General features: G+C 39.9%; 1 protein-coding gene and 1 pseudogene across 1 annotated transcript; both read right to left on the bottom strand.

Moving 5' to 3' along the window:
- Positions 1–11,316: 11,316 nt before the first annotated feature.
- Positions 11,317–12,243, bottom strand: LOC113893725 (olfactory receptor 6C2-like; the record flags this gene model as incomplete). The annotated part of the gene is made up of 1 exon (XM_027543597.1): positions 11,317–12,243. A coding segment is annotated over exon 1 (927 nt), but the record flags the coding sequence as incomplete, so codon positions are not given.
- A 461-nt stretch (positions 12,244–12,704) lies between these two features.
- The window catches only part of LOC113893516, a 50,779-nt pseudogene continuing 40,639 nt past the window's right edge, over positions 12,705–22,844 (bottom strand).

The following is a 22,844-nucleotide window of genomic DNA, read 5'->3' as shown; positions in this document are numbered from 1 at the left end:
TTTGACTATCTCTGCTGTCATTTCTGGACATTTTCATTCTTGATGCTCATGTCAGATGATGCAGCAGAGGAGTGGTCTTGCTGCCTTAACTGGGGCAGGTATTTCCTCTCCTCAGGCCACTCACTACTGCTCCATGCAGTTTTCTCACACTGAATAGACATGACACATCATACTTCTCCCACTATGGGGAGAGAGTGATTGAAAATGTTCCTTGGCAGAGGAATGGGCTGGGGAGAAAGAAGATCTTTCTCTTTGTATTTATAGTACATTTTTGAAAAACATCCTGATGGACTATGGCAGAGATGGTCTTCCTGATGAATTGTCCCAGTGATCATTAGATAGTGCCCATTTTTGCCTCTTGTTACTTTTTTGCTTAAAGTCTATTTTTGCCTGATATGTGTATGGCTTGACAACTTTCTTTTGGTTGTCATTTGCCTGGACCATTCATTCTCCATTCTTTCACTTTGAGCTTTGTGTTTGTTTTTAAAGCTGAACTGTGTCTCTTGGAGGGAGCATGTAGTTGAGTCTTGTTTTTTAATCTATCCAGCACTCCATGTCTTTTGATTGGTGAATTCAGTTGGTGAATTCAATTACCTTTAGGATGATCATTGATAGATGAGTACTTGGTGCTGCCATTTTGACTTTTATTTTCTGGTTGCTCTATGTCTCCATTTCTTTCTTTTCCCTTGTGTTTCTGTCTGCCATTTTGGCTTGGTAGTTTTTCTATGATGTTTCTCTTTTTTATGCTTTGCATCTGTGCTCTAGATTTATGTTTTATTGTTACTATGGGGTTTGTATAAAATGTCTCGGAGATAAAATAGCTCATTTCTCTACTGATAGCATCTTATCATTATTTAACCTATATGGATTCCATCCTTTCTTATTCCCTTTTTGTGTTTTGATGTCTTAAATTATCCCTTTTTATATGGTGAGTTTGTTTCCAAATTGAGGTAGCTAAAGCTATTTTTTTTCTAATTTCCCTTATGCTATAACAAAGTGGTTAAAAATCTGTTCTGATAAAGAGTTTCAATTTTCTGATTCTGTCTTTCTATTTATCACCTTACTAAAAGTTTTGTGTGCTTTTGCCTTTTTGTTTCTGGTAGAAGAGCTCTTTTTGTCATTTTTTTTTTTTAATATAAATCTATTTATTTTAATTTGAGGCTAATTACTTTAAATACTGTATTGGTTTTGCCATACATCATCATGAATCTACCATGGGTGTACATGTGTTCCCCATCCTGAATCTCCCTCCCACCTCCCTCCCCATACCATCCCTCTGGGTCATCCCAGTGCACCAGTCCCGAGCATCCTGTATCATGCATCGAACGTGGACTGGTGATTCATTTCACATATGATATTATACATGTTTCAATGCCATTCTTCCACATCATCCCACCCTCACCCTCTCCCACAGAGTCCAAAACACTGTTCTATACATCTGTGTCTCTTTTGCTGTCTTGCATATAGGGTTATCGTTATCATCTTTCTAAATTCCATATATATGTGTTAGTATACTGTATTGGTGTTTTTCTTTCTGGCTTACTTCACTCTGTATAATGGGCTCCAGTTTAATCCACCTCATTAGAACTGATTCAAATGTATTTTTTCAAATGGCTCAGTAATATTCCATTGTATATATGTACCACAGCTTTCTTATCCATTCATCTGCTGATGGACATCTATGTTGCTTCCATGCCCTGGCTATTATAAACAGTGCTGCGATGAACATTGTGGTACACGTGTCTGTTTCAATTCTTGTTTCTTTGGTGTGTAAGCCCAGCAGTGAGATTGCTAGGTCATATGGCACTTCTATTGCCATACTAGTTTGCATTCCCACCAACAGTGTAAGAGGGTTCCCTTTTCTCCATACCCTCTCCAGATTTTACTGCTTGTAGACTTTTGGATAGCAGACATTCTGACTGGCGTGGAATGGGACCTCATTGTGGTTTTGATTTGCATTTCTCTGATAATAAGTGATGTTGAGCATCTTTTCATGTGTTTGTTAGCCATCTGTATGTCTTCTTTGGAGAAATGTCTATTTAATTCTTTGGGCCATTTTTTGATTGGGTCATTTATTTTTCTGGAATTGAGCTGCAGGAGTTGCTTATATATTTTTGAGATTAATTCTTTGTTGCTTCGTTTGTTATTATATTCTCCCATTCTGAAGGCTGTCTTTTCACCTTGCTAATAGTATCCTTTGTTGTGCAGTTCAGTTCAGTTCAGTTCACTCGCTCAGTTTTGTCCGACTCTTTGTGACCCCATGAATCTCAGCACGCCAGGCCTCCTTGTCCATCACCAACTCCCGGAGTTCACTCAAACTCATGTCCATCGAGTCAGTAATGCCATCCACCATCTCATCCTTTGTCGTGCCCTTCACCTCCTGCCCTCAATCCCTCCCAGCATCAGAGTCTTTTCCAATGAGTCAACTCTTCGCATGAGGTGGCCAAAGTACTGGAATTTCAGCTTTAGCAAAGAACACCCAGGGCTGATCTCCTTTAGAATGGACTGGTTGGATCTCCTTGCAGTCCAAGGGGCTCTCAAGCCTCTTCTCCAACACCACAGTTCAAAAGCATCAATTCTTTGGCACTCAGCTTTCTTCACAGTTCAACTCACATCCATACATGACCACTGGAGAAACCATAGCCTTTACTAGATGGACCTTTGTTGGCAAAGTAATATATCTGCTTTTCAATATGCTATCTAGGTTGGTCATAACTTTCCTTCCAAGGAGTAAGTGTCTTTTGATTTCATGGCTGCAGTGATTTTGGACCCACCCCCCGCCCCCCGCAAAGTCTGACACTGTTTCCACTGTTTCCTCATCTATTTTCTGTGAAGTAATGGGACTAGATGCCATGATCTTCGTTTTCTGAATGTTGAGCTCTAAGCCAACTTTTTCACTCTCCTCTTTCATTTTGATCAAGAGGCTTTTTAGTTCCTCTTCACTTTCTGCCATAAGGATGGTGTCATCTGCATATCTGAGGTTATTGATATTTCTCCTGGCAATCTTGATTCCAGCTTGTGCTTCCAGCCCAGCATTTCTCATGATGTACTCTGCATAAAAGTTAAATAAGCAGGGTGACAATATACAAACTTGACGTACTCCATTTGCTATTTGGAACCAGTCTGTTGTGCCATGTCCAGTTCTAACTGTTGCTTCCTGACCTGGATATAGGTTTTTCAAGAGGCAGGTCAGGTTGTCTGGTATTCCCATCTCTTGAAGAATTTTCCACAGTTTATTGTGATCCACACAGTCAAAGGCTTTGGCATATTCAATAAAGCAGAAATAGATATTTTTCTGGAACTCTCTTGCTTTTTTCCATGATCCAGCGGATATTGGGAATTTATATCTGGTTCTTCTGCCTTTTCTAAAACCAGCTTGAACGTCTGGAAGTTCATGGTTCACATATTGCTGAAGCCTGGCTTGGAGAATTTTGAGCATTACTTTACTAGCATGTGAGATGAGTGCAATTGTGTGGTAGTTTGAGCATTCTTTGGCATTGCCTTTCTTTGGGATTGGAATGCAAACTGACCTTTTCCAGTCCTGTGGCCACTGCTGAGTTTTCCAAATTTGCTGGCATATTGAGTGCAGCACTTTCACAGCATCATCTTTCAGGATTTGAAAATAGCTCAACTGGAATAAGGAGCTCATGATCTGAGCCACAGTCAGCTCCCAGTCTTTTTTTTTTTTTTTTTTTTTGCTGATTGTATAGAGCTTCTCCATCTTTGGCTTCAAAGAATATAATCAATCTGATTTCGGTGTTGACCATTTGGTGATGTCCATGTGTAGAGTCGTCTCTTGTATTGTTGGAAGAGGGTGTTTGCTAAGACCAGTGTGTTCTCTTGGCAAAACTCTATTAGCCTTTGCCCTGATTCATTCTGTACTCCAAGGCCAAACTTGCATGTTACTCCAGGTGTTTCTTGACTTCCTACTTTTGCATTCCAGTCCCCTATAATGAAAAGGACATCTTTTTTTGGGTGTTAGTTCTAAAATGTAGGTCTTCATAGAACCGTTCAACTTCAGCTTCTTCAGCATTACTGGTTGGGGCATAGACTTGGATTACTTTGATATTGAATGGTTTGCCTTGGAAACAAACAGAGATCATTCTGTCGTTTTTAAGATTGCATCCAAGTACTGCATTTCAGACTCTTTTGTTGATCATGATGGCTATCCCATTTCTACTAAGGGATTCCTGCCCACAGTAGTAGATATAATGGTCATCTGAGTTAAATTCACCCATTTCAGTCCATTTTAGTTTGCTGATTGCTAGAATGTCGATGGTCAACTCTTGCCATCTCCTGTTTGACTACTTCCAATTTGCCTTGATTCATGGACCTAACATTCCAGGTTCCTATGCAATATTGCCCTTTACAGCATTGGACCTTGCTTCTATCACCAGTCACATCCACAACTGGGTATTGTTTTTGCTTTGGCTCAATCCCTTCATTCTTTCTGGAGTTATTTCTCCACTGATCTCCAGTAGCATATTGTGCACCCACTGATCTGGGGATTTCCTCTTTCAGTATCCTATCATTTTGCCTTTTCATACTGTTCATGGGGTTCTCAAGGCAAGAACACTGAAGTGGTTTGCCATTCCCTTCGCCAGTGGACCATATTCTGTCAGACCGCTCCACCATGACCCACCCATCTGGGATGGCCCCACAGGGCATGGCTTAGTTTCACTGAGTTATACAAGGCTGTGGTCATAGTGTGATTAGATTGACTAGTTTTCTGTGATTACGGTTTCAGTGTGTCTGCCCTGAAATACCCTCTTGTAACACCTACCGTCTTATTGGGTTTCTCTTACCTTGGACGTGGGATATCTCATCATGGCTGCTGCAGCAAAGCTCAGCCACTGCTCCTTACTTTGGATGAGGGGTATCTCCTCACCACCGCCCCTCCTGACCTTGAACATGGAGTAGCTCCTCTAGGCCCTCCGGTGCCTGCGCAGCCACCGCTTTTTGGATGTGAAAAATATGGAATGCGTCACGAATTTGTGCCTCAGCTGGTAAAGAATCTGACTGCAATGCAGGAGACCTGGGTTTGATCCCTGGGTTGGGAAGATCCCCTGGAGAAGGGAAAGGCTACTCACTCCAGTATTCTAGCCTGGAGAATTCCATGGGTTGCCTAGTCCGTGGGGTTGCAAAGAGTCGAACATGACTAAGCAACTTTCACTTTGTTGTGAAGAAGCTTTTAATTTTAATTAGGTTCCTTTTGTTTATTTTTGCATTTATTTCCAATATTCTGGTAGGTGGGTCATAGAGGATCCTGCTGTGATTTATGTTGGAGCGTGTTTTGCCTATGCTCTCCTCTAGGAGTTTTATAGTTTCTGGTCTTACATTTAGATCTTTAATCCATTTTGAGTTTACTTTTGTTTATGGTGTTTCTAGTTTCATTCTTTTACAAGTGGTTGACCAGTTTTCCCAGCACCACTTGTTAAAGAGATTGTCTTTTCTCCACTGTATATTCTTGCCTCCTTTGCAAAAGATAAGGTGTCCATAGGTGCGTGGGTTTATCTCTGGGCTTTCTATTTTGTTCCATTGATCTATATTTCTGTCTTTGTGCCAGTACCATACTGTCTTGATGACTGTGGCTTTGTAGTAGAGCCTGAAGTCAGGCAGGTTGATTCCTCCAGTTCCATTCTTTCTCAGGATTGCTTTGGCTATTCGAGGTTTTTTGTATTTCCATACAAATTGTGAAATTATTTGTTCTAGCTCTGTGAAAAATACCGTTGGTAGCTTGATAGGGATTGCATTGAATCTATAGATTGCTTTGGGTAACATACTCATTTTCACTATATTGATTCTTCCAATCCATGAACATGGTATATTTCTCCATCTATTAGTGTCCTCTTTGATTTCTTTCACCAGTGTTTTATAGTTTTCTATATACAGGTCTTTAGTTTCTTTAGGTAGATATATTCCTAAGTATTTTATTCTTTTTGTTGCAATGGTGAATGGAATTGTTTCCTTAATTTCTCTTTCTATTTTCTCATTATTAGTACATAGGAATGCAAGGGATTTCTGTGTGTTGATTTTATGTCCTGCAACTTTACTATATTCATTGATTAGCTCTAGTAATATTCTGGTGGAGTCTTTAGGGTTTTCTATGTAGAGGATCATGTCATCTGCAAGCAGTGAGAGTTTTACTTCTTCTTTTCCAATTTGGATTCCTTTTATTTCTTTTTCTGCTCTTATTGCTGTGGCCTAAAATCCAAAAATATTGAATAGTAGTGGTGAGAGTGGGCACCCTTGTCTTGTTCCTGACTTTAGGGGAAATGCTTTCAATTTTTCACCATTGAGGATAATGTTTGCTGTGGGCTTGTCATATATAGCTTTTATTATGTTGAGGTATGTTCCTTCTATTCCTGCTTTCTGGAGAGTTTTTATCATAAACGGATGTTGAATTTTGTCAAAGGCTTTCTCTGCATCTATTGAGATAATCATATGGGTTTTATTTTTCAGTTTGTTAATGTGGTGTATTACATTGATTGATTTGTGGATATTGAAGAATCCTTGCATCCCTGGGATAAAGCCCGCTTGGTCGTGGTGTATGATCTTTTTAATGTGTTGTTGGATTCTGATTGCTAGAATTTTGTTAAGGATTTTTGCATCTATGTTCATCAGTGATATTGGCCTGTAGTTTTCTTTTTTTGTGGCATCTTTGTCAGGTTTTGGTATTAGGGTGATGGTGGCCTCATAGAATGAGTTTGGAAGATTACCTTCCTCTGCAATTTTCTGGAAGAGTTTGAGTAGGATAGGTGTCAGCTCTTCTCTAAATTTTTGGTAGAATTCAGCTGTGAAGCCATCTGGACCTGGGCTTTTGTTTGCTGGAAGATTTCTGATTACAGTTTCAATTTCCGTGCTTGTGATGGTCTGTTAAGATTTTCTATTTTTCCTGGTCAGTTTTGGAAAGTTGTACTTTTCTAAGAATTTGTCCATTTCTTCCATGTTGTCCATTTTATTGGCATATAATTGCTGATAGTAGTCTCTTATGATCCTTTGTATTTCTGTGTTGTCTGTTGTGATCTCTCCATTTTCATTTCTAATTTTATTGATTTGAATTTTCTCCCTTTGTTTCTTGATGAGTCTGGCTAATGGCTTGTCAATTTTATTTATCCTTTCAAAGAACCAGCTTTTGGCTTTGTTGATTTTTGCTGTGGTCTCTTGTTTCTTTTGCATTTATTTCTGCCCTAATTTTTAAGAAATCTTTCCTTCTACTAACCCTGGGGTCCTTCATTTCTTCCTTTTCTATTTGCTTTAGGTGTAGAGTTAGGTTATTTATTTGACTTTTTCTTATTTCTTGAGGTATGCCTGCATTGCTATGAGCCTTCCCCCTTTATCATTTCTTATAAGGCAGGTCTGGGCTTCCCGGGTGGTGCTAGTGGAAAAGAACCCATCTGCCAATGCAGGAGATGTAAGAGTCATGGGTTCCATCCCTGAGTGTGAAAGACCCGCTGGAGAAGAGCACAGAAATCCACTCCAGGATTCTTTCCTGGAGAGTCCCAGGGACAGGGGAGGCTTGTGAGCTACATAGTCCATAGTGTTGCACAGATTAAGACATGACTGAAGTGACTTAGAATGCATGCATAAGGTAGGTCTAGTGTTGATGAACCGCCTAAGCTTTTATTTGTCTAGGAAAGTCTTTGTTTTCCTTCATATCTGAATAATAACTTTGCTGGATAGAATATTCTTGGGTTGCATTGTGGATGTTTTACTGGTTGTAGATTTAAGGGGAGAGACAAAGTTGTTTTTCACTCCACTATTTTGCTGACGTCACCTGCTCATTTCTTCAAAAACTTTTTCAGTCCTTTCTAGTTTTAAAAGGAGACTCTATACAACGTATAAGACTTTTTGAATTTATTTCAGTTTCCTGATGCTCTGTTAATTTTGTTCAGTGATCTATTTATTTGCATGTTTTATGTAGAGAACTTTTATTGCTGCTTCTTCCAGTTAACAAAATTTTTCTTCTGTAATATTTAATTGATATTAAAACTACTCAATGTTTATTTTTCTCAATGGTGCAGTTTTAATCTCTGTAAATTTGATTTGAATATTTTAAATAATTTTAATATTTTTACTTAAAATATTCTTTTTCTATAGTCTTCAACCTACTGGGTATAGTTATATTGCTATTTTAACTATATTCTATTTTAATTATATTATCTATGCCATTTTGGGGGTCTGTTTTTATTCATTGTTCTCATTATATGCTGGATTTCCTGCTTCTTTGAATGTCTGGTAATTTTTATTATGTCAGACATTATGGATTTTGCCTTCTGGAAGCCTCGATGTATCTGTATATTTATGAAGATTCTTTAAGTTTATTCTGGTAATATTTAAATTATTTAGAAACAGTTTTATCCTTTCAAGTTCTGGCCTCTCAAATGTTTGGACAGGACTCTATTTGGCCCAAATGTGCAAATTAAATGTGCATTAATGTTTTTAAACACCATCCTTGTAGAAAAGGGGGACAAAAAGAAGCAAATGTAGAAAAATATGGGAAACCTATTGAAAATGTGTTCATTTCCCCAGTACCCATCAACTCCCTACACTGGATGAAGTTGAAATTCCAAAACTTCTTCTTTATGTTGTTGAGGATGCATCCAAAGACTTAGGGAGATTGGAATACTGAAGTAGATTTATTATGTAAGACTTCCTTGCCTACTGTATAAGAATGGCCCTGCAAGTTATAGGGTACATTCCATTCATCAGCCTCTGCGAAATACATTGTTGATGAGGAGACTTGGCTTCCTGAAGTACTCTGTAGTGAATATTCTTTGAAGGCAAGGGATGACAATGGGAAATATTGCTATCAAAAAGAGCTCCCTGAATTCGATGGAATGATGGAAACCTGTAGTGTAGGCATCAGGTGGCATCACTTAAACCTAACAGATAAAATAAGTGTCATTATCATCGTGGCCAGAAGAGTGGAAATGTTTGATCTGAAGAGATCTTTAGTGTTGTTTAGATGACCATACTGTCTGTAGGACTAAAATAGGTGGTCACCCACAATGGGGAAATAATAGACTCTTCGATAAATGAAGGGATAAGCTGTATATTCACATGCAAAAGAGTGAAACTAGACCCTTATCTTACACCATAAACAAAAATCAAATCAAAATTAATTTATGACTTATATATTAAGACCTGAATGTGTAAAACTCTTAGAATAAAGCTCCTTGATAATGGCAGTGATTTTTTTGAATATGACACCAAAAGCTCAAGCAACAAAAACAAAATTAAATGAGAAGCTAAATCAAACTAAAAAGCTTCTGTACTGAAAAGGAAAGAATAAACAAAGTGAAAACACAACATGTGGAATGGGATAAAATGTTTGCAAGCATATATCTGAAAAGGGGTTCTTAGCCTCAATATACAAGGAACTTGTACAACTTAATAGTAAAGATATCTCAACAAGTTAAGCAAAAAATGGGCAGAGAACTTGAATATACATTTTTCCTAAGAAGATATAAAATAGCCAGCTGGTACATGAAAAGGTGCTTAATATCACTAATCATCAGGGAAATGCAAATCAAAACTTCAATGAAATTTCACCTCAGACCTGTTAGAATGGCTATAACAACAATAACAATAAAATTATAATAAAAAGATAAGTATTGGTAAGTATGTGGAAAAAGGGAACCTTGGCACTCTGTTTAGTACTATAATATATATATTAAATATAAAAATAGCTTTATAATATACCATAGAAGTATATTATGATCCAGTAGTCCCTCTTCTGGTTATGTAATTGAAGGAAATGAAATTACATATTTCATTGAGATATTTGCACTCCCAAGTTTCTTGTGGCATTATTTAAAATAGCCCCAAACATGTAAACAACCTAAGTATCCATAGATGGTCTATGAATGGATAAAGAAGAGGTGGTATATATAGAAAGGAATAACATTCAGTCATAAAAAGAAGGAAATTCTGCCATTTCGACAACATGGATGGACCTTGAGGGCGTTATGCTAAGGAAAATAAGTAAAACAGAGGAAGGAACACAAATACTGTATGATATCACCTGTGTGTGGAATCTAAAAAGATCAAATGCATAGGAACAGAGAACAGATTGGTGTTTGGCCAAGGCTGAGGGAAATGCGTAAAGGGTGTCAAGGGTACAAAATTCTGGTCATAAGAATAAATATGTCCTGAGGATGTAATGTACACTATGGTGACTTGAGTTAAAAATACTCTGTAGTTTATGTAAACGTTGCCAAGAAACAACATCTTAAAGTGGTCTCATCACATAGAAACTGTAATTATGTGAGGTGGTAGATGTTATCTAAAATTATTGTGGTAACCATTTCTCAATATATACATATATCAAATCATAATGTTGTATAACTTAAGCTAATACAATGCTATTTGCTAATATATATATATATAAATGAAACTGGAAAAAAACAAAACAAAGGGCAGTAATGCCCAAAATTAAAAAAAAAATTAAAACATCAAAACAGTTTAACAGCAAGTATAATGAAATAGTTCCATTTTAGTCTGTAGCAAGGTGGGGTGCATTATAAAAAACAAGATTAGAAAAATTTCATCTACCTATTCTTTTATTTATTTATTTTTTGCTGTGCTGGGTCTTTGTTGCTGTGCAGGCTTTTCACTAACAAGTGGGGGCTATTCTTCATTGTGGTGCGCAGGCTTCTCATTGCCTTGACTTCCTTTGTTGCAGAGCACAGGCTCTAGGGTATAGGCTTCAGTAGTTGCAGTTTGTAGGCTCAGTAGTTGTAGCTTCTGGGCTCTAGAGCACAGGCTCAATAGTTGTGGCACACAGGCTTAGTTGCACCATGACATGTGGGTTCTTCCCAGACCAGGGATCTAACCTGTCTCTCCTGCATTGGCAGGCAGATTCTTTACCACTTGAGCCACCAGGGAAGGCCAACTTATTCTTCTTGATAGTGGATGCTAGATCAGGAAGGAATCCTAAGATAAATAATTTTGCCCCCAAAGAGCTGTAAAACTAGAGGAATGAATAGAAAAAAAATCCATCTCATATTTTTGTTACTGTCTTTCTGTGGTTCAGCTATCAGGATGGTGAGGGGTTGTATAGATTCTGGAAATCTATATTCATTCCTACTTATGAAAGTAAGCCATAAGGAATGAAGGCCTATTAGAATTAAGGCCATAACACTTTTTTTCAGGCCATGGTTCTTAGAGAAATAGAAAAGAAATTTCAGTGATTAATCAGACTGTACCTTTAGTTCTGCTCTGTAGATCTGAATTAGAACACATAGTAAAAGATGAAATACTTATGTATATATATTTTTACTTTATAAAATATTTTTAGTCACCTACTTTTTGGAAAGAAATGCCATTTTTTAAAATAGAGTCCCTGAAGGCTTGTTTGACTTGCTTATTCCGTAGAGTATAAATGAAAGGGCTCATCAAAGGGATAATGGAAGTGTTGAGAAGGGACACCACCTTATTAATGGCCACACCTTCCTTTGCTGGTTTGATATAGATAAAGATGCAACTCCCATAAGTGATGGAAACTACTATCATATGGGAGGAACAAGTAGAGAAAGCCTTTTTTCTTTGCTGAGCCGAAGGGAGTGTTAGAATAGTCTTGATGATGTTCATGTAAGACACAATTACACAGACTAGTGTGAGTATGAGGGTCAGCACTGCTATGATTAAAACAAGTTGCTCTATAAATTGAGTGTCTGAGCATGCAATCTTTAGAAGAGGAGATGCATCACAGCCAAAATGGTCAATGAGATTGGAGTTACAGAAGTCTAGCTGAACTCCCAGGCTAAGTGGTGGGAGTATGACAATTAGCCCAATCAGCCAACAGCAAAGGACCAGAATGGTGCAGACCTTTTCACTCATGATGGTGCTGTAGTGCAGGGGCTTGCAGATGGCCACGTAGCCGTCATAGGACATGGCAGTTAGAAGAAAAAATTCTGTTGCCCCGATGAGGATGACAAAAAATAACTGGATAGCACGAGCATTATAGGTCACTCGTTTGTCTCCAGTTGTCATGCTGTACAGGAATCGAGGAACATAGACAGTTGTGAAGATTATTTCTAAGATGGAGAAATTCCGAAGGAAAAAGTACATGGGTGTTTTAAGGTGAGAGCTCACCAGAGTGAGGAGGATAATGACTAGATTTCCAGCAACAGTGGAAGTGTAGGTGAGAAACAGAAACACTGAAAGAAAAACCTGTAGTCTTGGGTCGTCTGTTAATCCTAGTAGGATGAATGTTGTTATTGCAGAATGATTTTTCATCACTATCTTCAGATACATAAGAAGTCTGTATTAATAGATTATAAGTGTTTAATCTGAGGAATAGAATATAAAAATAAATTTCAACAAGCTATGTAGAATACAGTAGTGAATCAGGAAGCGGCTGCTGCTGCTGCTAAGCCGCGTCAGTCGTGTTCGACCCTGTGTGACCCCATAGACTGCAGCCCACCAGGCTCCCCCGTCCCTGGGATTCTCCAGGCAAGAACGGGGGTTGCCTGGGAACTCCAGGCAAGGAGTGGGTTGCCATTTCCTTCTCCAATGCATGAAACTGAAAAGGGAAAGTGAAGTCGCTCAGTCCTGTCCGACTCTTAGCGACCCCATGGACTGCAGCCCACCAGGCTCCTCCATCCATGGGATTTTCCAGGCAAGAGTACTGGAGTGGGGTGCCATTGCCTTCTCTGAATTAGGCAGCAGGTGAACATTTTAAAGCTTTTACTTGATCATCAATAATCATGATGTAGAAAAGTGATTGAATCATACTTCATTTCCCTGGACTCTACATTAAATTCGTTTTCAGAATGTTCATGAAAAGCATTCATCTGAAATTTTATTTCCATTCTAGTTACAGGATCAGTTTTAACATCTATGTCACAGTCCTCTGAAATTTTGGCAGCCACCGTGGTATCTAATCCTCAGTATAGAATAGGAGACTCACAAATGTTGAGTAATAGAAACAGATGCATAAAAGTTTTATCTTCCTAATTGTTCGTACAACATGTCAACAAGTCATTCTTTTACCTTATGGTAATAAAAACACCACAAGTGCCTTAGTTGTACTATTTTTTATGCTTTGCAAAAGTTATCCTTTTCAAATAATTTCTTAATCTTGTTTTTACTATTTGAGTGACCTAGGAACAGTCTTGATGCTGAAGCTGAAGCTCCAATACTTTGGCCACCTGATGTGAAGAACTGACTATTGGAAAAGACCCTGATGCTGGGAACAATTGAGGCAGGAGGAGAAGGGGATGACAGAGGATAAGATGATTGGATGGCATCACTGACTTGATGGACATGTGTTTGAGCAATCTCCAGGAGTTGGTGATGGACAGGGAAGCCTGGCGTGCTGCAGTCCATGGGATCGTGGAGTCGGACACGACTGAGCTACTGAACTGACTGAACTGAGGAACAGAATGAGAGTTACCATGAAATTTCCTAAGTCCTATCCCCCTCCAGAATTTCTACTTTGAGCCCCTTTCATAATAGATAATGTGCTGAAAGATTAATTTGTGTCTCTCTTGTGTACCAGTTTTAACAGCATGCTTTTTTTTTTTTTTTTGTCCTGAATTCCTGTTTCAACAGGAATTCCATCTGTTGTCTAACATTCCACCCATCCTAAGCCTTCACAGATCACTGACCAATGGGATGTTCTGATGGTTTTCTGGGAAAACAGAATCCTGACCTTAGGCTTCCATGATCCTTATTGGGGTTCTATAGATTTTGCACAGATATTTAAGCTCCCCAAATCCTTCTGAGGCTATATCCTCCAAGATGCAGAAGAGTGAGAATATATCTTAGGGAAAGAACTCCCTTCTTTGCCATGATTTCTTTCTCTGAGGACACACCTCATCCTTGAAATGTTACTTATCATTTCTACTACTCTCATGGCTTCAGGAAACCTCTTTGTTCTTAGTCGTCTGGCCCAAGGATAGACTCAGGCTCTGCAGCTATTCCCACAAAGAACAGGTATCATCAGGCATTACTATTAACAAAGACTAAATGACGTGGAGAATAAATAAAACCTGGCTATTAAGTGTGCATGTTCTTAAAAGCAGATAAAGAATCACAATCCATCCTTTTGAGTTTCTCTATGTGATGGCCTCCTGTGTTATTTCATGTTAAAGAAGTCATCGTTTCACTGCCTACCAGGAAGCCCTTGTGCACTTTTCATTTCTCACATTTCCTATCTGTTCACCCACCACGCCCAGTGAGGAGAGTGATAATGAAATTTTAAGAAGTGTCAGAGCTAGAATTTGGGCCAGTTCACATCAGATCCAAAGCTTAATTGTTTCTAGGAAATTGTAATTTTAGGATTTTTAGTGTCAATTCTAATAATAACACATTAATTAAAATATCAGCTTTTCAAATGTCTTGGTTGCAAACAGTATTTCCAGGGCATCAGGTTTACTTTAGTAAATGAATAGAAGAAATCTCCCCATAAGACACCATTTTTTTTTTGGTAACATGAATGTTTTTTCATGTGATGTTTTAAAATATTACTCAGAAAATACCTTAAGTGATGTTTCCCTCTGAGTTTAGAGAAGGCATTATGTCTTTTCTATGGAGGAGGATTGCCACAGCATGATAGGATTTTTAGACACCTTCACAGGAAAAGTCAGCTCACCTACTGTCATGGGATAAAGGGTTTGCCAGAGTGTTGGAAACCTTTGAATAATGTGAGCCCATCAGATGGCTCTCTAAGGCTAAGACATGATGCTTTACTGAGAGTCACGTGTCTTCCCACTCATACTGCTAATGTTCATCTCCTCAGCTGCTTCTGCCTGCATAACCCAGGGCCTACATCCTTGTCAACACACTGACTCCCAGTTAATACCATATTACGTATTGTAAGAATGTTTAATTTAGTGTTCGCAGTTCAGAGGAAATGGCGGAGTGAGATTTTTAGATAACTTCACATCATTGTTTGAATCACTGCTTGAAGAGGAAAATCATTAACGTAAAGAAATTACATTTAATACTGCACTTTTAGGCTAGGACTGTTTCACATCTTGCTATGAAGAATTATAGAAAATTGATATTTTTCATTTTTCTATTTAAAGATAACATTGCTTTTGTCCTTCACAATAAGATACACACGTATTTATCTTCTACATTCCTCTAGAGGGCGTCCCAGGTGGCACTAGTGGTAAAAAGCCCGCCTACCAATGCAGGATATGCAAGAGATACGGGTTTGATCCTTGGATGGGGAAGATCCTCTAGAGAAGGGCAGGGCAACCCACTCCAGTATTCTTGCCTGGAGAATCCCATGGACAGAGGAGTCTGGTGAGCAACAGTCCATGGTGTTGCAAAGAGTTGTACATGACTGAAGCAACTTAGCAGCAACAGCAGCATTCCTCTAGAACTCATAGAATAGTATATGAAAGAAAGGAAGATTCCCTAGAAACACATTAGAGTCCAGTATTATTAATGTGTCTCCATTTGGTCTTACCCTTCTTACCTTAATTCTAATCACTTCCCCCCAAAAAATGCTCAAGAGTTGTGTTCAGGTTTATTACCATGTTATACAGAAGAAAGTGGCAGCTCAGATTGCTTTTCAAATCCTCTCTGAACGTGAAGATACTTCTTGGACTCAGGTTATTCCATCAGAAAGATCTCACTGCCTTACCCAGGGACTGCATTTACAACTACTTCCATGGTTCCATTTTTCAAACTTTTAGGTACATAAACAACAAACATTTCATACTTACTTTCTGGTTGTTTCCCATAACTTTTCAGGAAATTTAATGCAAAATTTCTTTTTGAGTCTGAGAAACATTAGATGCTAGTGGCTATAATTTTGAGTTAACTTTGACATCCCCTTGAGCCCCACATTTTGTTCCAGGTAAGAGTGTCTGCAAATGCAAGGCAATATGCAGTGACCTACAAACCAGGACCTTTGCTTTTACCATCACCACATGGAAAATGGAATCTGATGAGAGTTCTTATCTCTCATTAAAATACTATTAAAACTTCTCTGAAGTCTGTGACTGAAAGAATGGAAAAACAATGGCAAACAATTGCTAGCAACTCTCCCTGGCTGTAGAAGTGAAGATAGTCAGAGGTCTCTGTGCAAAGAAATGAGTTACTGTATATGTATTCATGAATAGAAATAGCATGTGCTTTACTGATTTTATTTGTGTAAGTGCACAGGGAGCCATTAAGGGAACAAGCAGAAATGTCCTTGGTGACTCTAATTAAACTACTAATGAATCTACAGTAAAATTAACTTTAGCAAAAAGAAAAAAATTACCCAGATCTTGTGGGGCAGTGTCCACAGAGATAAGAAATGGAATCATAATGGTCATCAGTTGCTGGAAAAAAGTCAGATGATAATTTGACAATCTGATTCTCATCATATTTGTTTTACATGGTCTAAATGCTGGGATCCATAATGCTTTTTGTACTGGACACACTCATATAATTTACTCAAGGAAGTCCTTCCTATATTATTAGTTTTTAAGATGTCTTATTTCATCAGTTAGGAGAATTAATATTTGCTTATTTCATTCTACTGATCATATAGTTCATCCACTGGTCCTACTTAAAGGTGAAGTGAAGCAAAATGAAAGTTACTTAGTTATGTCTGACTCTTTGTGACCCCATGGACTATATATATAGTCCATGGAATTCTCTAGGCTAGAATATTGGAATGGGTAGCCTTTCCATTCTCCAGGGGATCTTCCAAACTCAGGGATCAAACCCAGGTCTTCCACCTTGCAGGTGGATTCTTTACCAGCTGAGCCACAGGGAAGCCCAAGAATACTGCAGCAAGTAGCCTGTCCCTTCTCTAGTGGACTTCCCAACCCAGGAATCAAACTGGGATCTCCTGCATTGCAGGCAGCTTCTTTACCAACTGAGCTACTGGGGAAGTCCAGAATAAACATTTAAAATTGATAGTACTATCACCTCCCTATGGATTGTAGCCCACCAGGCTCCTCAGTCCATGGGTTTCTCCATGCAAGAATACTGGAGTGGGTTGCCATGGCCTTCTCTAGGGAATCTTCCACATCCAAGGATTGAACCCATATCTCTTGCATATCCTGCATTAGTAGGTGGGCTCTTTACCACTAGTGCCACTTGGGAAGCCCCTTAAATTAGTAGTCATATACTGAATAAGCACACTCTAAACATGCTGGTACCATGCTAAACCCAAAGGTGTCATTTTTCTTAGCAAGAATGCAGGGTTTGGGTGTATGATGCTCAGTGTACACCATTGACCAAAAGTCCAGAGATTGCTCACACTCTTCCACAGTGCTCAGCAGTGCCAGCTTTTCACAAAGTTCAGGAGTTGAGAACTGGAATGTCTGAGCTGGAGTCACATGTCATGGCCTGTGCTGATTTGGAGGCTTCTCCTCATCCAAGATAAACAGTAAAAATCTCATCCACCCTCATAGAATCATAGCCAACACTTCCAATGTGGAAATATCTTCAGATCTTTTATGAATGTGGGTCAGTTATTGAGAGAGGAGGGCAGGCCCTCAAAAGCAGCAATACTGGAGATTTTACTGAGCAGAGGGAAATAGGGACTGAGGTAGGAAAGGGGAGACCTAGGGAAACCGGGATTTATAGACAGACAGGCTTGGAGAAATGGAATCAGGGGCACACTGACATAAGACTCTGTCTGCACTTCCTGTTTTTTTTTATTGATCTATTTTTCTGTACTATTGCCAGTATAATTTCAATATTTTTATCAGGAGTGTTTTTATTTATTTATTTATTTTCAGTCTGGGTCCTCTGTATTTCCATATAAATTTTAGAACCAGAAAGTCAATTTATAGAAAAATGATTTGCTAGGGTTTTGATGGAGCTTGTTTTAAATCACTGGATCAACTTGAAAACAATTTACATTTTAGAGTATTGTCTTTCAACAGTATACCTGTTCATTTAATTTCTCTTAATATTTTGTAGGTTTTTCTTTCAGGTACCTATGTGTCTGAGTGTTGGGCTGTGGGTGGTGGTGGATTGGTCACCATGAGAGATCAGGAAGGCCTATTTAAGTGCCAGTCATGACTGCCCCTTCTCTGCTCAGATGCCACTTAATTCCTGGGCCACCTCTCGTCTCAAAGGAGCTGGTCCCTTGGTACTGGCAGCCCACACTCTCCTGTGGAGCTGCACTGTGATGTAAGGGGGGTGGGTGGGTGGATGGAGAGCTCTCTTGGCTCAGGCTAGGGTGGGTGACAGGGTGGATGTGAGAAACCTGCCCGCCTCTGGTGGGTTCTCTCTGCTCTGCCTTGGTAGCAAGCAAGCGTTGTGCACTTCTCCCAAGCTGAGCCCAGGCTCTCCACAGCCTTCCTATTTGTCTCACGGGCCCTCCCACTAGGCAAGGGGCTTGTCTTCCCTTGTCAGACCCCAGGGATAGGGAGCACAATGTGTGGCTCAAACTACTCACTTGCCAAGGAGGAAGCCGCCCATGTAATCTCCCCTCAGTTCCATCCCAGGGGCCCAGATCCCAACCTGATGGTCATTTATCTTCCCTTCCTACTGGATTCCTTGTGGCTCTTTCTTACAGCCTTGGTTGTCCAGGAATCTTTCCTCCTGTCTCTAGTTTTCAGTGAGGATTTCTCCACATGTATGTGTGATGTATTCATGAGAGAAGATGATTGCTGCATCCTATTATTCTGCCACTGGATCCAATCCCCTGCAGCAAGTAAATTTTCTGAGTGCAAGGAGAGAGAGTAGAGAAATAAGGAATAGTTAATAAATAATAAGAGTTGATCCATTAAAAATGGATCCATAAATTTTAATATCCATACAGTGTGTTATACAGATAAAGGAGAAGAGGTGGAAAGAAAAACTTGATGAAATTATAGAGAAAAAATTTTCCTTGTGTTCAATAAGCTTTTAATCACCAAGTGAATATCAAGATTGAAATAAAAGGAAATATGGACAGTTTCCTCCACTGGAAATTCCTCTGGTGTGCCACAGGAGTCACCCCCGACTGACTTGGAGAGGCAAGGATGAATCCAGCCAATGGGAATTCCACAGCAGGGCCCAGGACCCACCCATACTGTCCAGGGAGGACTGGACAGTTCCTGATAATTATAATTCCATCACTGGGCCTCAGGACTTGCCCCTGCTGACTTGGAAGGGCTGGTGGGTTAGAGGACTTGCCCCCTCTGACCTGGAAAGGTGCAGACAGATCTGGTCACTAGCAATTCTGCAAGGGGGTCCCAGAACTCCCCTGCTGACCTGGAAGGGTGTGGACAGATTCTGCTACTGAGAATTCTGCCAGTGGGACCCAGGACCGATTCTTGCTGTTCTGAGATGGTTCAGATAGCTTCCACAACTGGGAAATCCATCAGTGGGTGTTGGAACCCACTGGACTGGCCCAGGAAAGTGTGGATGGCTCTCTCTACTAGGAAATTTACTAGGGGGTGCTGGGACTTGTCCCATTGTCCTGGGAGGGTGTGGATATCTCCCCCTGCCCCCACTAAGAAATCTGTCAGCAGGAGCGAGGAGTTGCTCCACTATCTGGAGAGTGGGCAGAAACCTCCCATTACCAGGAAATTTGTGAGTGGGTACCAGGACCCACCGCATGTTCTGAGAGGGCACAAATAACTCCCCGCAAGTAGGAAATTTGCCCAAAGCAGTGGCTGAAACCAGAGCTGAGCCCCAGGGGCTATGTGGCTGATGAAGAAGAACCAAAATCTCTCCTTGTGGCTGCATGAACTGCCAACTTACACATCTACAGATAGCTTTCTAAATTCAGCACCTGTGAAACATCCAAAAAGACAGCAAGTGCTCTTATAGCAGAAATGGGTCTGTCTTTAGTAGCTGTTTGCTCTGTGGGTACGTACACATGAGATTAGGGATGGACTAGATAGAGTTCGTGGAGAAGGCAATGGCAACCCACTCCAGTACTCTTGCCTGGAGAGTCCCATGGGCGGAGGAGCCTGGTGGGCTGCAGTCCATGGGGTCGCTAAGAGTTGGACACGACTGTGTGACTTCACTTTCCCTTTTCACTTTCATGCATTGGAGGAGGAAATGGCAACCCACTCCAGTTATCTTGCCTGGAGAATCCCAGGGACAGGGAAGTCTGGTGGGCTGCTGCCTATGGGGTCACACAGAGCTGGACACAACTGAAGCAACTTAGCAGCAGCAGCAGCAGCAGCAGCAGCAGCAACAGATAGAGTTCGAGCTGACTCCATATCTCCCACAGTAGGTCTAGGCACATGACTACTGCAGTGCTGGGATCTGACATCAGTGGACCTGTACTGGTGGCCGGGTGAAAGCAATGCCTGAGAATTATGAGGCCAGTTCCTGGCATATCCACAGTAAAGGCAGGACCAAGAGCAGTGCCAACAACACTATAATTTGTGAGCCCATACAACAGGTAAAAGGGACTACAACAGAACACATTCACATGAAAATAGCTCTGAACGAGAAAACTCAATGTTTTTACTCCCAGTGTGAGTGCTCCAATTCCACCTGGTAGGAAATTGTGATTCTGATCTGGTCACACCACAGATCAAAATCACAGCTAAGAAATAGATCTGGGAACTTCTACTCCAAAAACTAGGAAGTAGACCTGCTTCTGACAGGGCAATGAAATCCGCAGAGCAAAGGGGAGGTCCTATTCAACATCCAGGGCAGGCTCTGATCACCAATCAATCTTCCTATCAAGGGGATAATGGCACAAACCTCTAGACTAACCTTACCCACCAGAGGGCAGACTCCAGAAGCAAGAGAACTGAGGATCCTACAGTCTACGGAAAGGAGACCACAAAGACAGTAAGTTTGACAAAATGAGATGACAAAGATGTATGTTGCAGATAAAGGAGAAAGGTAAAAACCTATAAGAACAACTAAATGAAGAGGAGATAAGTAATCTATCTGAAAAAGAATTCAGAGTAATGACAGTAAAGCTGATCCAGGATCTCAGAAACAGAATGGAGGCATGGATAGAAAAAATACAAGAGAAGTTTAACAAAGACCTGGAAGAACTAAAGGACAAATAAACAGAGATAAACAAGGCAATAACTGAAATGAAAGATATACTAGAAGGAATCATTAAATAAATGAAGTAGAAGAATGCATTAGTGACCTGGAAGACAGAATGGTGGACATTTCTGCCACATAACAGAGTAAAAAGTGAAAAGAAATGAAAAGTGAAAGTTGCTCAGTTGTGTCTGACCTTTTGTGACCCCATGGACTATATAGTCCCTGGAATTCTCCAGGCCATAATACTGGAGTGGGTGACCTTTCCTTTCTCCAGGGGCTAGAACTTAGGTCTCCTGCATTGCAGGTGTATTTTTTACCAGCTGAGCCACAGGGAAGCCCAAGAATACTGGAGTGGGTAGCCTATCCCTTCTCCAGCAGATCTTCCTGACTGAGGAATGAACCAGGGTCTCTTGCATTGCAGGCGGATTCTTTACCAACTGAGCTATCAGGGAAGCCCAACAGAGTAAAGAAAAAAGAATGAAAAGAAATGGGGACAGTCTCAGAGGCTTCTGGGACAACATTAAACATACCAACATTTGAATCATAGGGGATTGAGAAGAGAAAGTGCTTGAGAAAATATTTGAAGAGATCATAGTTGAAAACTTCTGTAATGTGGAAAGGAAAGGAAAGGACCCACACAAGTCCAGGAAGTGCCGAGAGTCCCATACAGGATAACGTGAACGTGAATGTGAATGTGAACGTGAAGTCACTCAGTCGTGTCTGACTCTTTGCGACCCCATGGACTGTAGCCTACCAGGCTCCTCTGTCTATGGGATTTTCCAGGCAATAGTACTGGAGTGGCTTGCCATTTCCTTCTCCAAGGGATCTTCCCAACCCAGGGATTGAACCTGGGTCTTCCGCATTATAGACAGATGCTTTACTGAGTCACCAGGGAAGTCCATACAGGATAATCCCAAGGAGAAACATACCAAGACACATATTAATGAAACTAAGATTAAATACAAAGAAAAACAATTAAAACCAACAAGGGAAAAGAAACAAATAACATACAAGGGAACCCCCATAAGGTTGTCAGTTTATTTTTCAGCAGAAACTCTGCAAGTCAGAAATAAGGTTCAAGATATATTTAAAAAGATGAAAGAGAAGAAAAACCACAACCAAGAATATTCTGCCTAGCAAGGCTCTCATTCAAATCTGACAGAGAAATCAAAAGCTTTACAGACAAGCATAAGTTAAGAGAAGTCAGAACCACCAAAGCTATTTTATGCAAATTGATAAAGGAACTTTCCTAGGCAAGAAACACAAGAGAAGAGAACAAAAGAGGAAGGGAAGAAAAAAGGCCTACAAAGCCAAACCCAAATAATTAAGACGATGGCAAGAGGAAGATACATGTAGATAATTACCTTAAATGTAAATGAATTAAATACTGCAACCAAAGACTTAGACTGGCTGAATGGGTACAAAAGCAAGGACTGTATACATACTGTCTACAAGAGACCAAGTGAAGACATAGTGACATGTGCAGACTGAAGTGAATGGTAGAAAAAGATGTTCCTTGCAAATGGAAATCAAAAGAAAGTTGGAGTAGCAATACTCATAACATAAAAAAATAGACTTTAAAATAAAGACTGTTCTAAGGGACAAGAAAGAACACTACATAGTGATCAAGGGATCAGTGCAAGAAGAAAACATAACAATTATAAATATTTATGCACCCAACATAGGAACAATTCAATACATAAGGCAAAATGCTAACAGCCATAAAAGGGGAAATCAACAGAAGCACAATAATAGTGGGGAACTTTAACACCCCACTTATACCAATAGAGAGATCATCCAGACAGAAAATTAATAAGGAAACACAAGCCTTAAATGACATATTAAACCAGAGAGAATTAATTGATATTTATAGAACATTCTATCCAAAGGTAGCAGATTACACTTTCTTCTTAAGTGCACATGGA

Source organism: Bos indicus x Bos taurus, chromosome 5 (assembly GCF_003369695.1).
Source record: "Bos indicus x Bos taurus breed Angus x Brahman F1 hybrid chromosome 5, Bos_hybrid_MaternalHap_v2.0, whole genome shotgun sequence".
NCBI classification, from domain to species: Eukaryota; Metazoa; Chordata; class Mammalia; order Artiodactyla; family Bovidae; genus Bos; species Bos indicus x Bos taurus.
The sequence above is the reverse complement of the archived record's forward strand: the minus strand, read 5'-3'. Positions and strand labels throughout refer to the sequence as shown.